The sequence below is a fragment of the Apteryx rowi genome, unplaced genomic scaffold (genome assembly GCF_003343035.1).
Source record: "Apteryx rowi isolate R43461 unplaced genomic scaffold, aptRow1 scaffold_132, whole genome shotgun sequence".
Taxonomy (NCBI): domain Eukaryota; kingdom Metazoa; phylum Chordata; class Aves; order Apterygiformes; family Apterygidae; genus Apteryx; species Apteryx rowi.
The window spans coordinates 374,230-387,044 of record NW_020447553.1 but is presented as its reverse complement, the minus strand read 5'-3'; the positions used below and the strand labels follow the sequence as shown (position 1 = coordinate 387,044).

Sequence of the window (12,815 nt, the reverse complement as noted above, 5' to 3'; positions counted from 1 at the left end):
TTCAGACCTTGGGAATTTTGGCCCCAGCTTCTATCGATTCTTTTTCTTCTCAAAAGCGAGCCGATGGACCCATGTTGTTGGTATTGCAGAGTTTACAGCAGAAGAAAGAGGCATTTCTCCTAGAGCAATGGCACAGGCATAAAACACATTGATTTTCTGCCTACAATAAGTGGAGCAACAGTTAAATGGAGGAAAAGTTAACTGTCTCTCAAAAATATATGGCAAAAATGAATTGTGACAGGTCTGAAGCTATTGTTATTGAAACATCTGTATCACAGGAACATGGCCTTTTGCCAGTCTAGTACCTAGAATCATCTTCGCTTGCCAATGTCCAATTTAAATAAAGCTTTTGAAAGAAGTGTCCAGTATTTTCTCTTTCAAGAGAAAAGCCCTATTCTTTCTATGATTATCTTCTATCACATGCCTGCATTGTAATTATGTTTTTTCAATTTATCCTGACACTACATGATTCCAAGTCTACATGATTTTCTCTATAACACCTCACTTTGACTCTGGACACCTAACATAAGGGCTTGCCATCAACCACCATGAATCACAAGCAGGAATTTTTTATGCTCTGACATACTACTTTTTTGGCTCCTGCCTTTAAATCCTACTCCCGGCTTTTAGCCAAATTCTACAGTCTTTAAACATTTTAAGATTCAGAAGGTCTCATTCATTAGCAACTTTTTTCTTTTTTAAAGAACTTTTCCAGTTATCAAGTACAAATCTGGTTCTTCACTTACTGCTTCTCTTAAGCATAAGACTTTCTGGAGGGATCAGTTTTCTGCTCTTCCAGAAGGTGAAGTGCCATGTGTGAAATGTCACATGAGAGAAGCCAGTGCCACCAGGCTGCCCTGGGCGTGAGTACCTTCTAGCACGGATTTGAGTAATGGATCCTATCAGAAGACCAATGCCCCGTGCCACCATCTCTTGTAGCCTGCGACCCGTCTCTGAGGTCAGAGCGCCCAGACTTGTTAGCAAGTTGCACAGGGTGGGGGGGTACAGAGACGGGAAAACATCGGCTTTACGGTAAGTGCAATATGAGACTTGGTAGGTCTCATGTTGTCCTCTCAGTGACACCTGTAGATGTGCCTCTATCTTAGAAGTACAACATAAAAATGCATTTAACCAACCTGCAACAGAAAGAAAAACTACCTGGAGCCTTTAACATGCTTTTGTCATCCCTGCTAATGACACTCTAGTTTCATTTTCTGCTACAGACAAATATAACCAGACCAAAAAAAGGGTGATTTACAGGCTGCACTGGCACAGACGCATTACAAAATGGTCTTCCCTTGTTATGAAATGGCTCTATCAATATACAGTGGATTCATTTTCCATCTGGCTCCAAATTATAGATGGAAAATGATGTCCGGCAGGACTGATGCAATTCAGGACAGCTTAAAAATTCTGGCAAGAGAATGCAAGAAGGCTGATGAAACGCTTGATTGTTTTCTCCTATTCTGTGCATAGTGCTTCACTGTTAGCAAAGTTTGCAGACTTACTCGTTTACTTGAGTCTTAACAAAAATCCACTGTTTCTACAAATGTAATTCAAGACTAGTCTGCAGTAGGGTTTTAATGATTTAACTCTGCACAGCTACACCTTGATTTAAGGATCATGGTTTGCCAGGTTCTTCTGCAACTGACAGCGCCTGGTTCACATGCCGAAAGCTAGCACCACTGCTAACGGCACTTACCGCAGCGATTCTCCACACCGATGGTATCATTTCTTTTGCCAACCTATAGTCAGCAGGACTAACACATGCAGAAAACTAGTTGAGAGGTATTGATTTTAAGCAACCTATTGCAGACTTTTCCAAAATAGGAAAGTTACATCATGACAGATTCTCAAACTGGAAGAGATTAAGTGCATCCAGTAGTGTCCTACAACCGGGCGTCTCAGAAGACAGCAAAACTTCGGAACAAGGCAACAGGTTACTGCTTTGCTAGGGCTATTTCCCTCTCTGTAAGGCTCAAAGTTAGGACTGTTTAAGAGGATAGCCAAGCAACCTATGAAGGCTACATCCACTATTCACACTATTGGTTTAAAATCGGTCATCTGCAAAATGCTAGTTCCTGTATCTCATCCTCGTAAAAAGCATCCTAACACATATATAGTAATGGCAGCTTCGCTATAGCTGCCTAACTAAATTCAGTTAGCAATTTAAATACAGCTAGCCACGGCAGTACAGAATATATACCTCTTTTCTAGCTAGAAGAATGCAGTATATGGATCTGACCACGGTAAGGAAAAAACCTAGTAAAAGATGAGCCGCTCCTAATATAAGCAAGATCTTTTATCTACTTCTAGACAGGAAAACAAATGTTTCTCTTCTAACATACATAATACTGAACTAAATAAATACAGTTTTAGGCAGGTGACATCTGAGTTAAGCTTTGTATTCACTTGTGTTAGATAAACCTACAACTTCTTATACAAAAAGCTTCTTTAACAGGAGCAACAGCATCGGACAGTTTTGCCTTGTATTCTGTTCCACCATTTACTGCAAAATCACTCATAAAAGCTAACAGGAAAAAAATGTATTTCACCAATGTATAAAACCTTATCCCTTTAGATTTGAACATGCTATTTTCTCTCTGTCTTTCTTCTTCAGCAATTATATCTTACTTGGTTTCAAATGCACACCGATTCCTATGTCTGCACTACAGAAGCGAAGCAGTTCAATTCTAAGCTACACAAAAAAGCATAAGAACAACAGTATTTCTGAGAAGACTCAAATCCCCAACCCAAGGACCTGCAGCAATCGGCACTGCTGAACAGAAAGAAATCACCCACATTTCCTATGGTAACGCTGGAGCAAACCCTCTGCCAAGAACCCACCCTGCAACACCCCAGCTCCTTACTTACTGGCGGCTCATATGTTCTCAGTGCTACCAACACCGATATCCTGAAATCCTTCTTTAATAGAGGGGAAACACTAAGTCACAGCAAAGCTTCGGAGTTTAAACTGTTTGTGCGGCAATGGTCACTCCTCCAAAACCCAGATGTCTGATTCATGTAAATATTTCAGTTTAAAAGTCCCTCTCTTCCCTGCCGCCCCCGATTCATGAAAGTTTGCATATAAAAATCTGTATGGTAACAACTAGCATTATTTCAAGCCTCCTATTTCCAGCAAACACAACCAAATCTCTCTCTCCAGATTTCTGGTTCAGCTTGCTTTTTCAGGAATAGCCCAATAGAACAGGGGCAGTTTTATAAACCCTCGATGCTCCACAGTTAAGTACACTCTTGCCATTGATCTGCCACATATCCCTTATGCGGGCAGAAAGGAATTAACTACTAAGTTTTCTAAAGCACCTGAATAGGTGTTTAACCACATGCACGTGAATTCCAGTGTCCAGAAGACCTTGGATTAGGGCCCAAACATAAATTTACAATAACTGGGGATAAAGTGTCTCCTTTGGATATGTCAGTGCCCCGCAGGTGCCTTGCTAATGAGCCCCATATACAAATACCTGAGTCCCTCTGAGCTCTGATGCCTACGCACAGTGCTGCAGAGGCGTTATCACATTTGGCCTGGGAACGTTACCCTTTATAGTTCAAATCTTAAATCAATATATTCTGTTGCTCTTAATGCTTCTCTCCAAGATACCTGGATTGCTCAGAGATGGCTCCAAATGCAATTTCACAGAACGACAGGATTAAATTCTTACTGCTTAAATTAATGGTAAAAAATATATAATTTTAAATGTAAATATAATCTGGGGAGGCATGAAACTATTTTTATCCTGACTCATGCCAGTGATAAAGTGTCTGTGTATAGTGACATGTTTTAAAGTCTGAACATTACATAATACCTGATTATATTAATGAAAGATATATTAAGAGATTTCTTAAACCATCCAACACAACAAAATCAAGTTGTCACTAATTTGCTAAGTAACACATTTGTTCTGTCCGTAAGCATGACGTACCACGAGCACTCAGTATTACTTTTGCTTTGGGGGCAAGTTTTTAGCTCTTTAAGGCCCAATCATCTGACCTGTGTCTGCTACAAAGCACCTGTAAAACAAATCAGGTACCACCATCAATAAAGCACCCGTAGCCTGTTAAGGAGGAAGGGGGAATATAAGGAAAAAGCAGCAGCCTCTAATCATTAGCTGCATATTGTCCCACACAGGTGAGACGAGTTATTAGCATTTAGTCCTATTAAAACTCCACACAGGATGCTCAAGAGCAAGGTAGGTTGGTGCACTTTCAACACATTTGAGCACTACCCTATTTGCTTTCAGTAGAGTAACTCCCCTACGCAGACCCCCTTGAGGTCAGGATCAGTATATTAAGAACGAGCATATTTTGAAATACACAACAGGTTCAATGAGTGGATTATTTTATAGCAGAATATCACTGGAGAGAATATTCAAAATAAAATAAAATTCCTCTCCTCACTTAGTGAGCCTTTAGTTCCCTACCGAACTTGCTCAATGTTTCATCCACAACACAAAGCACTTACTCACTTTGACTCTTATTTTAGAAAGGCTGCAAGCAGCTTAAAACTCCACCTTCCTTCTCTGGAAAGGATCCCAACAAGTAACTGCTAACTCATTCCTGGCTCATCTGCTACAACTCTAACTGCCATTCATTTTTAACCAATTACATGGCAGCAGCTTGAGACAACTAACAACAGAAGGCAGATTTTTGAAAGCTGAACACTGTTACTGCAGCTATTCACTAAAGACATCTCAGGATAACAAAGCATCAAGAAAAACAGGGAAATTGTTTAATGAAATGCAGTTAAAGTTGAAAGTGTCCCGTCTTGGAAAAAGGCTTCCTCTATACTACAGTCAGGAGTTCAGTGCTTATAAATGTACCTGAACAAGCTCTGTTGTACCTACACATCTCTCTGCCCCTGTTCCGAGGCCTGAAGGTAGGCTGAACCATGGGGATGGGGAGGGCACTGGCTGCAGCTGGGCCATACTGGTGCAAGATGTGGTCCTAGCAGCAGCACCAGCAACAAGCAACAAGCTTCATAACCCAACACAGGAGTCCGGACAGACCTTTAACTAACTTTGGTATGAGACGGGATGGCACAGGATACCTGCCAGGGTAATTATCTGGCATCCCCACCAGGCACTGCTGTATCTCACCGCAACAGCCGTCAGGGCAAGCAGCTTGAAGCTAACCGAGCTGAACCTACAGCTATCCTGTCCAGCGGCGGGTCTGGGACGCTTCCCCATGAGCCGAGGCACGAGCTAAGCGGAGACTAGCAGCGCTGTCAGTAGAAACGATTGTCCGAATTCTCTAAATGAAGCAAACAGGTTGTTTAGTACACATTAAAACACAGACAGTAACAAAAAGCAAAACAAACATAAGGCCTAGGTTAAAGAGCGGGGCAGTATTAGCAAACTCCGCAAGTAATAATACAGTAATCCTGCACCAAAGTAAACAGAAGAGTTTTATTTAGCACAATTGCAGCTCTTCAGGAAAGCACATCTCGATTTATTTTTGGAGAGGCAGGAGTGGGGGCTAAAACTTCAGCTGGATAAAGCCAATCATAAGTGCTACGCCTATGTCAGCAGAGGACTCGATACCTTATTTTTAAGGGCTGAAAAACATCTTGCTCCAGATTTCAAAATAACTAAGGCTTACTATGGTACAYTGGCAAGACACCTCTTGCTTTGTTTACATGGCTGGATAAACATTTTACACRTCAAGCATATAAATAACTAAGACTTTCTAGGAATATTGCATTACATTATGTGACTAATATTCTTTCACAAAAATATTTGGCTAGTATCATATGTTTCAACAAAATTAGCCAGCAACTCTAGCCATATTTTGTGGATGTTTAAAAAAAGGGAAAATTCTACAAAAACTACAAAATTGAAAAGGCAGAGACGATGCCTATTTCAACACACATAACGAGGTGCTCGTGCAGTGGAAAGGTGCCCATTTGGTCTCCAAACAGGGCTGCTCTTGGAAGTGGAAAGTTCTAAAATTGAAGTGTGTTTCAGAACAGTCCACTCCAGCTAACTTTTAATTTGGCACTGGTCAAAATTACAGCCTGTTTTGAAAGTGTTTATCTCAAAGACAACAACTGAAAGAAAGGCTAGGATTTTTTTTTTTTCTTTTAATTAAAGAAACCGTCTCCAAAGTTGGTCCTTATGAGGAACATTCTGCTCTTCTGCTGAATAACCAGAGGGATTCACACAAATTAGCATATTTCAGTATCAGAGCTTATATATGATTGTGAGAGATCTTTAATAAGAAGATAGGTCTTACAGCAGAGCCTGCTAATTAAGGGGGGCTAGTAATGTATAAATAAGCTCTCGCTAACCCTCGGATCGATTCAATCCGGAGCAGAAGGGACTAAAAACTTGATGTTTTAGAGCTCTTACAGAGACCACATGAAATGAGTTTGATAGTTTCGGTCTGGATGTCAACTAGGCACCGGCACTTTACAGGAAACCACCATCACCAAGTGACCTCTCGGTGGGTAAATCCGGAGTCAAACTCAGAGTTACAGGCAGGAAGGCTCCATCCAGCCCCTTCCGTGGGACACAGTGGGGCCAGTGCCAGGGCGTTGGGATGCCAATTGCCAGGGCTCCAACTCTTACAGGGGATAAGTAAAGCCTTTAAGCCCCAGAGCTGTCAGCCTGGCTGGACCGAGGTCACAAGAGGTTTGTTTTGAATTGTTATTTTGAATTCAACTGTGAGAGTCTCCTAATTAAAGATAACACTGAGCGTCTGCAACACGCATGGTGAAAGACTGGAGAACAGTCCGTTTTCTGCACTGATAACGGTTTCATCTTTCAGAAATGCAATAGATCCCCTCCACTAGTGACGAAGGGGTATTTCCCATGGTTGTCTGCAACACCTTTAGAACAGTTTTGGAACAACAGAGCAAAGCGAGGACAGCTACAGATACACTTTAGCCCTGGCACATTAATGATTTTTCTGGAAAACAACTGAGTTTCAAAAACAGCTTTGAAGAGCAGTGGCTCACCCCACGATCTTGGCGAAGAACATTTTGTAATAGCAACATCAGGCGGACAGGGTACCACTTAAATATAGCACAGCTCTAATACACTAAGCTCTCCGCAGCTTTATAATTAACAGTAAACAGAAATCCAGTTTCCCCCTTGCTCCGTCCAATACTGGATGACATGCATAACAGACTGGTTTCACTTCGGTATCTCACGTAGCACACTTGACGCTAACCGTCTCAACACCAGCTGTTTATCACCGCTCCTCGAGTCTGACAGCAAAGCTGCACGTAAAAGCACTTTCTCACTGTCAACTATGTTAATTTAGGCCTTTTTGACTGCACGACATCATACGGCTCCGGGATGGGACTACCATCTCCAGCAGGCAGGGAGCAGTGACGCAAGGCTGAGTCACAGCAACCTTTTCAAACCACTCTGCAGCAGCCTGAACAGCATGTCTGACCTCAGCCTTACGTGCACATTTGAAAATACACAGGCTGCCACAGGGAACGGGGCAGACACGACGGGGACCCCGATACAGGATCGGAAACATCAACTGTTCTGGGAGGTGATAATGAGAAAGCTCCTATCCTACCCGATGTTCATAAATGCCCAAGAAATTTGCACAACCAATATTTTTCTCCATTAGTACAGCATCAAAATCAATGCCTCAAATAATACTAAAAAAAGAAGGTTTTGAACTGCTGTGCAGTACTGCTTAGCCCAGAGATAAGCAGTATTAAGGGTAAAATCTGAAACCTGTCTAGTCCAAAATTACTCAAACATTAGCTAATTAACACACCATAAGTTTCTATGGACCCCACAGAAACTGTGGAGATTAACAAAAACGGTGCTTTGCAAGGAACCAGTTCCCCGACAGCCCTAGAAGCTTTGAGTTTTTGAACTGCTTTGTTTTAAAACTAAATCATTTAACAAATGTACTTGAATCACCTGATTTGAAGATGACTGAATCATCTTATGATTCTCCATACATGCAACCTGGCCTATCTGAAAGGAAAAGGAACAGAGTCAATACTGCAGAAAACATCTTTTAGAAGAAAAAAAGATCACGCTCACGTGTGTATTACAGAAATTATACTGATGTAGCAAATGGTCAAGCCATAACAGCAAATCTATACTTACTGGAATTTAATAAACTGTATGTTTCTTTCCCATTCTTTAGTTGGCCTCCTAAATAAGGTTACAACAAATGAGGCAAACAACAACTGACAAGAAATTCCAAAAACTCCAAGACATGTAGTAAGTCTTTATCATCTTATTTGTATAGAAGTTTACAGTAGCAAAGACCTTTTATCTCCTGAGCCTGTATCAGCCACTAACACCTGAAGGCAGCCTTATCAAAAAGCATTGGTCTGCAAGAAGGTTTTCAAATGCCTGCTAAAACATTCATATCAATGGATTAGGGAACTCATTCATAACTATTAATTGCTACAGTAGATAATGTTCCCGGCTGTAGTAATCTCTGCAGTGGCTAGAGGTTACATAATACCATGATTTTTAATCTGCTCACCCAGAGGAAGAAATTAGTCAGCTTCCACAAAGGTTAAAGCTTCCTTATTCTCCATTTTCCTCCTTCATTTGTCCCAGTTATGTAGATCTAGCAGATGACATCAACCACACAAACTGGGAGAGACTTGTAAAACTCATCCCTTTCATTCGCAGTCCTACTAGGAAATCCGAGAAACTGAAAGTGCTACAGCCTTTGCTACAAAGCAGCTCAGAACAGTCGCTCTCCTCCTGCCTTTCCCCCCACTCTCCTCCTTTGCAGACTTTTCACTCCGGTTATGTTAAGGTATCAAAACATACTGAGCGAGAATTGCAGTCGCTCAAGCCACAAAGCAGATGCATTTCCCTACAAATACCACTTTTAAAAAAATAATGTCAGTGATTATTAAACCGAGAAAATCTGCTGTAGTTGGGGTGCGTCCTTAATCAAGACRGTTAATAGGACAATCTAAAACATAACATGGACTCGCAGATTAATGTCAGGAAATGTGGCCAGCTGTTGTCCCAGGAGAGTGGAGCCACTGGGCTGGGATCCAAAAAATCCAGCTACGCTTTCTGACCTGGAATTACTTTTACCGAGGAAACCCTTCATCTATAAAATACGGCCTCGCTATTTTCGCATGCCTGATCTTTCAAAGCTACGCAACCAAAACTTTACTTACAAAGATTATCACCGGACAGCAGCGAAAACTAGTTGTTATATATCATTTCTTATTGCAGTCACAAGAGCAAGCTGTCACCGGACTTGCACGTTCTTGCATTTCTCTGCTGTTATGCGCGTGAGGCACATGGTTCTGTTCTGCTACTTTTATGGCTGCTGAGCTGTGCTTCCTTCTGAAAAGCCTCTCCTCTGATTCAATGGAATAAATGACGGCAGCTCAACGCACAGGTCAAGGACACAGTGCTACTTTATGAGGGCTTATTGGCAACTGCATTCGTTGTGCAGTTCTTACAACACATGCTTTTGCCAATGAAAATAACCCGTTTCAATCCATATAATTTCCGTGCATCAGTTACAAACGCAGGCCTAACATGCAACTACGCTCATTGCTGTTTTGATCCAATTTCACTCGCCCTTCTTTGCTTCTTTCATCTATTTTGCTATTGTGTCCCACACGTTTTTATTCTCAGAATAAACTGCTGACTAGTTTTCCAGTCACTCTGACTGTGGGATACTTCTGACCTGTTCCAATTTAGAGCTCACAACCGAACCACAGCTGTACGGATATTACTATATTTGCTCATTTAGTAGCAAAATCAATGGAATGACTGAGCATTCCCACAACCGGTAGCAATCAAGGGATTAGTACCACTTTTAACAGCTACACATAACAATACCCTTGAGGGTTTTTTGAGGGCAAAAGCCAGAGAAAAAACAATCCCACAGTCATTACATAAGAAATCACTGAATGCTGAACTTCAGTGACTACAGCCGGTGTTCAATGCCTCTTCTGAGACTTACAGCCATTGGTTTTGCTTCTGAATTTCATGCCCACCCTCATGAAACAGCAGCCTCATTAAAAGTCCTCTCTCTATTACRGGCTCTGAAAAGTGAATACATGGGCCAGAAATATGGTCCCTATTCAGGTCAAGGTTCTGCTTCATCAAAAGAGAACAAATCACGACCACAAATTAGAATTTCAACAAGAGAGGGGAGGAGAAACTCTGTCATGAATGCTGATGAAATCAGACCTAGGGAAGGCAAGTCCTAGGATTTCTGCTGCTTTCAGCATCTGTAATTAYTTCCTTGTAATAGACTCACACACCCATGTAAAAGCCCACTTTACTCTGCCTTTGCAGTTCTGCTACATTACAACCCAGGCTGTTTTGGTCAACAGTCCTGCAAATGAGTTGCAGTTCACACAGCTGCTGCAAATTAATTCCACTCACCAGGTGCCATGTGTCCCAAGCAAACTAGGTTGGGATTAAAAAAAACAACATTTTCCCCCCCACTATTTCTAGGCCTGAGACTACAGGGCACATTCCTAAATTCTGGCCTGTTGTTATAACACCCTTCTCTGGGAAGCTGCACATCCTTTGACCCTGCAAACCATTGCTCCTTGGCCTCGCATCACACACACACATCCCAGAGCTCCATCTCGGCTGTGGCCCCCAGAGCCTCTCTTTTTGCCCATGGTAGGAAAGGCAGGGTGCCAGGCTTCGCAACACAGATTGGCCCTGAGAATTTCTCATCTCAGAAAATAGCATTTTGGATATTCCCATTGCTCATGTGCATTCACGCGTGCTGCAGGCTGGATGCAGTCCCTCCCATAGGTCCTCCTTACACRCAGCAGCRGTTGCCTTCCCTTCCCCCAGGATAMAACAGCCTTAAGCATGCCCTGTTTATCCCAAAGCACTGAGGTCTGGATTTGTCTAATCTGAGCTGCCTAGATTACGAGTCTTAGCTTCGCTGTACAGACACCAGTAAGAAATAAGCATCCGAAGGCAATTCAGCTCTTCAGAATRCAAATGGGATCAATCTGGGCTATGGAAGCTGTAATTCAGGGATTTTTCAGAACTGGGAGGCTATTGAGTAGGTAACTCATACAGCAAGGCTGTCCAAGGCAACAACAGCTACCTAGGAGAGACTGCGCAGGAACAGGCTATTTCAGGAGCTCCACAAATGCCTTTCACAAGTTAATTGACTATTGAGGTGGCCTGTGACCATGCAGTGACTTTCCTAACAGCATTGCAACTTCATGATGCAATTATTAATACAGTACCACTGTTTCCAATTGCTTTGCCAATATTCCATTATGGTCACAGCTTTTGGCAAAAGGAGGCTAAGGTTTAGTTAACTGTTGTACAGTACTGAAGTCTTGCATGAAATTTATTACAAAGGGTGAAGTATTATTTACCTTTCTCTATACCCAGATTTTCTACTTACAGGTTTTTCAGGCATATCAGGTGTAATTAGAAGCATTATTTTTAAATGACCTTATACTCTGCTTCCTTTGATTATGCTGTTAAACCCTGAGCTAAACACTTGGCTGCCTGTGATGGATACATGTAATGAGTTCAAGTTGAGGTCAAGTGACAAACACATCCTAGCATGCCCCAAACTTTGCGTTGAAAGCATCAGCTAAAGCTAGACACAGTTGTTACTTTTCATGACCTGTAAAGACAGACTGGATTGCCATGAAAAAAAATATTACCCTATCCTTCACAGAAAACCAAAAGCAGGTGGTTAGGGAACCTCTCAGATTCTGAAGAGGCAAGACTGAACATGCTAAAGATGTTAGAAAGACATGGCAAGAAATTGAAGAAAGACTACAGTTATTATCAACTCAAATAAGAGGGTTTCTCAATCCTGATGGTTAAAAACAAGGTTGGGGCCAGGAAATGAAGATTATTGCTGCATACAGGTCAGGTAAGGCTAACTGTAGTGCACAGAAAAAGCAAAGTGTTTTATATTCATTCATTTTATACTCCACATATCCAAACTTGGCCACATTAATGATGATCTTAGATTATATGTTTTTTAGCAAAATTATGATCAATGATGCAGATGAGGCTTTTTTTTTTTTTTTGAGGCTCTGGGCTTAGTATATTGCCTTCCACTCAGAACTGTCATAAAACAATTCCAGAGAAAAACCTAACACTTTCCCTGCTTGCAGTTACATGCAATCTACACCAAACAGCCCAAATGTGTTTGCCAAAACTTGCTTCTCACCACTGTTGAGTAGTGCATAAACAACAACTTTGGTCCTTTTGACTCCAGCTTCTCCCAAGTAGACACCTGTGGCTTGTCTGAGCCCACTGAAGTCCACCCAACTTCATACAGAACAACTACAAAAGAGAAAGTTTCAAAAAACAAATCTACATGGTGAATTCCTACCCAGAAAGGTCATTCTTTTCAAGCTCCAAACAGAAAACATCCACTTCAACACTAGCAGCAGAAGACAGTACTGAAAGAGATAAAAAATCATTTCACATGCTGCAGATCAGGTAAGTCTGTCTTAAAACACACATCAGTTTAGCTAACTCAGCACACACCTACATCTATTAAAGCATGACCTACTTCAACCTGTTGTTAATTGCTTTAAGATAAGCTGAAATAAGTCTGTGCATAGTCTTCCACACAGGCTTCACTGATAACTAGTGTAACCATAAAACTGCTYATTTCAACTATGAGAGACTCTCTAATGTGGATGTTATAGAAAATATAGTTAGGCCAGTGTAAGCAATTGCAGGCTGTTTTGCAAAAGAGCGCTTTTTAGTGATGTAAGTACATACCAGCTGTAAATGGTATCAGTCTGTTTATTTTACTAAAAAGATGACCATTTCCCTAAATAAAATTGTTCCACTGGTACTAAAGGCATGTGCAAATCCAGT

The 12,815-nt window shown here is 41.5% G+C and overlaps 1 protein-coding gene across 9 annotated transcripts in view; it reads right to left on the bottom strand.

The window, feature by feature from the left end:
• The window catches only part of KCTD20 (potassium channel tetramerization domain containing 20), a 28,951-nt gene that overhangs the window by 14,582 nt on the left and 1,554 nt on the right, over window positions 1–12,815 (bottom strand). Inside the window, exon 2 of one of the 9 annotated variants that reach the window (XM_026056597.1) lies at window positions 12,154–12,269. The exons of 2 other annotated variants lie outside the window; for them this stretch is intronic. In XM_026056597.1, coding sequence (XP_025912382.1) covers window positions 12,154–12,260 — 107 coding nt within the window. In that variant the 5' untranslated portion in view covers window positions 12,261–12,269. 6 more of the 9 variants (XM_026056604.1, XM_026056600.1, XM_026056605.1 and 3 more) reach the window with 6 other exon arrangements.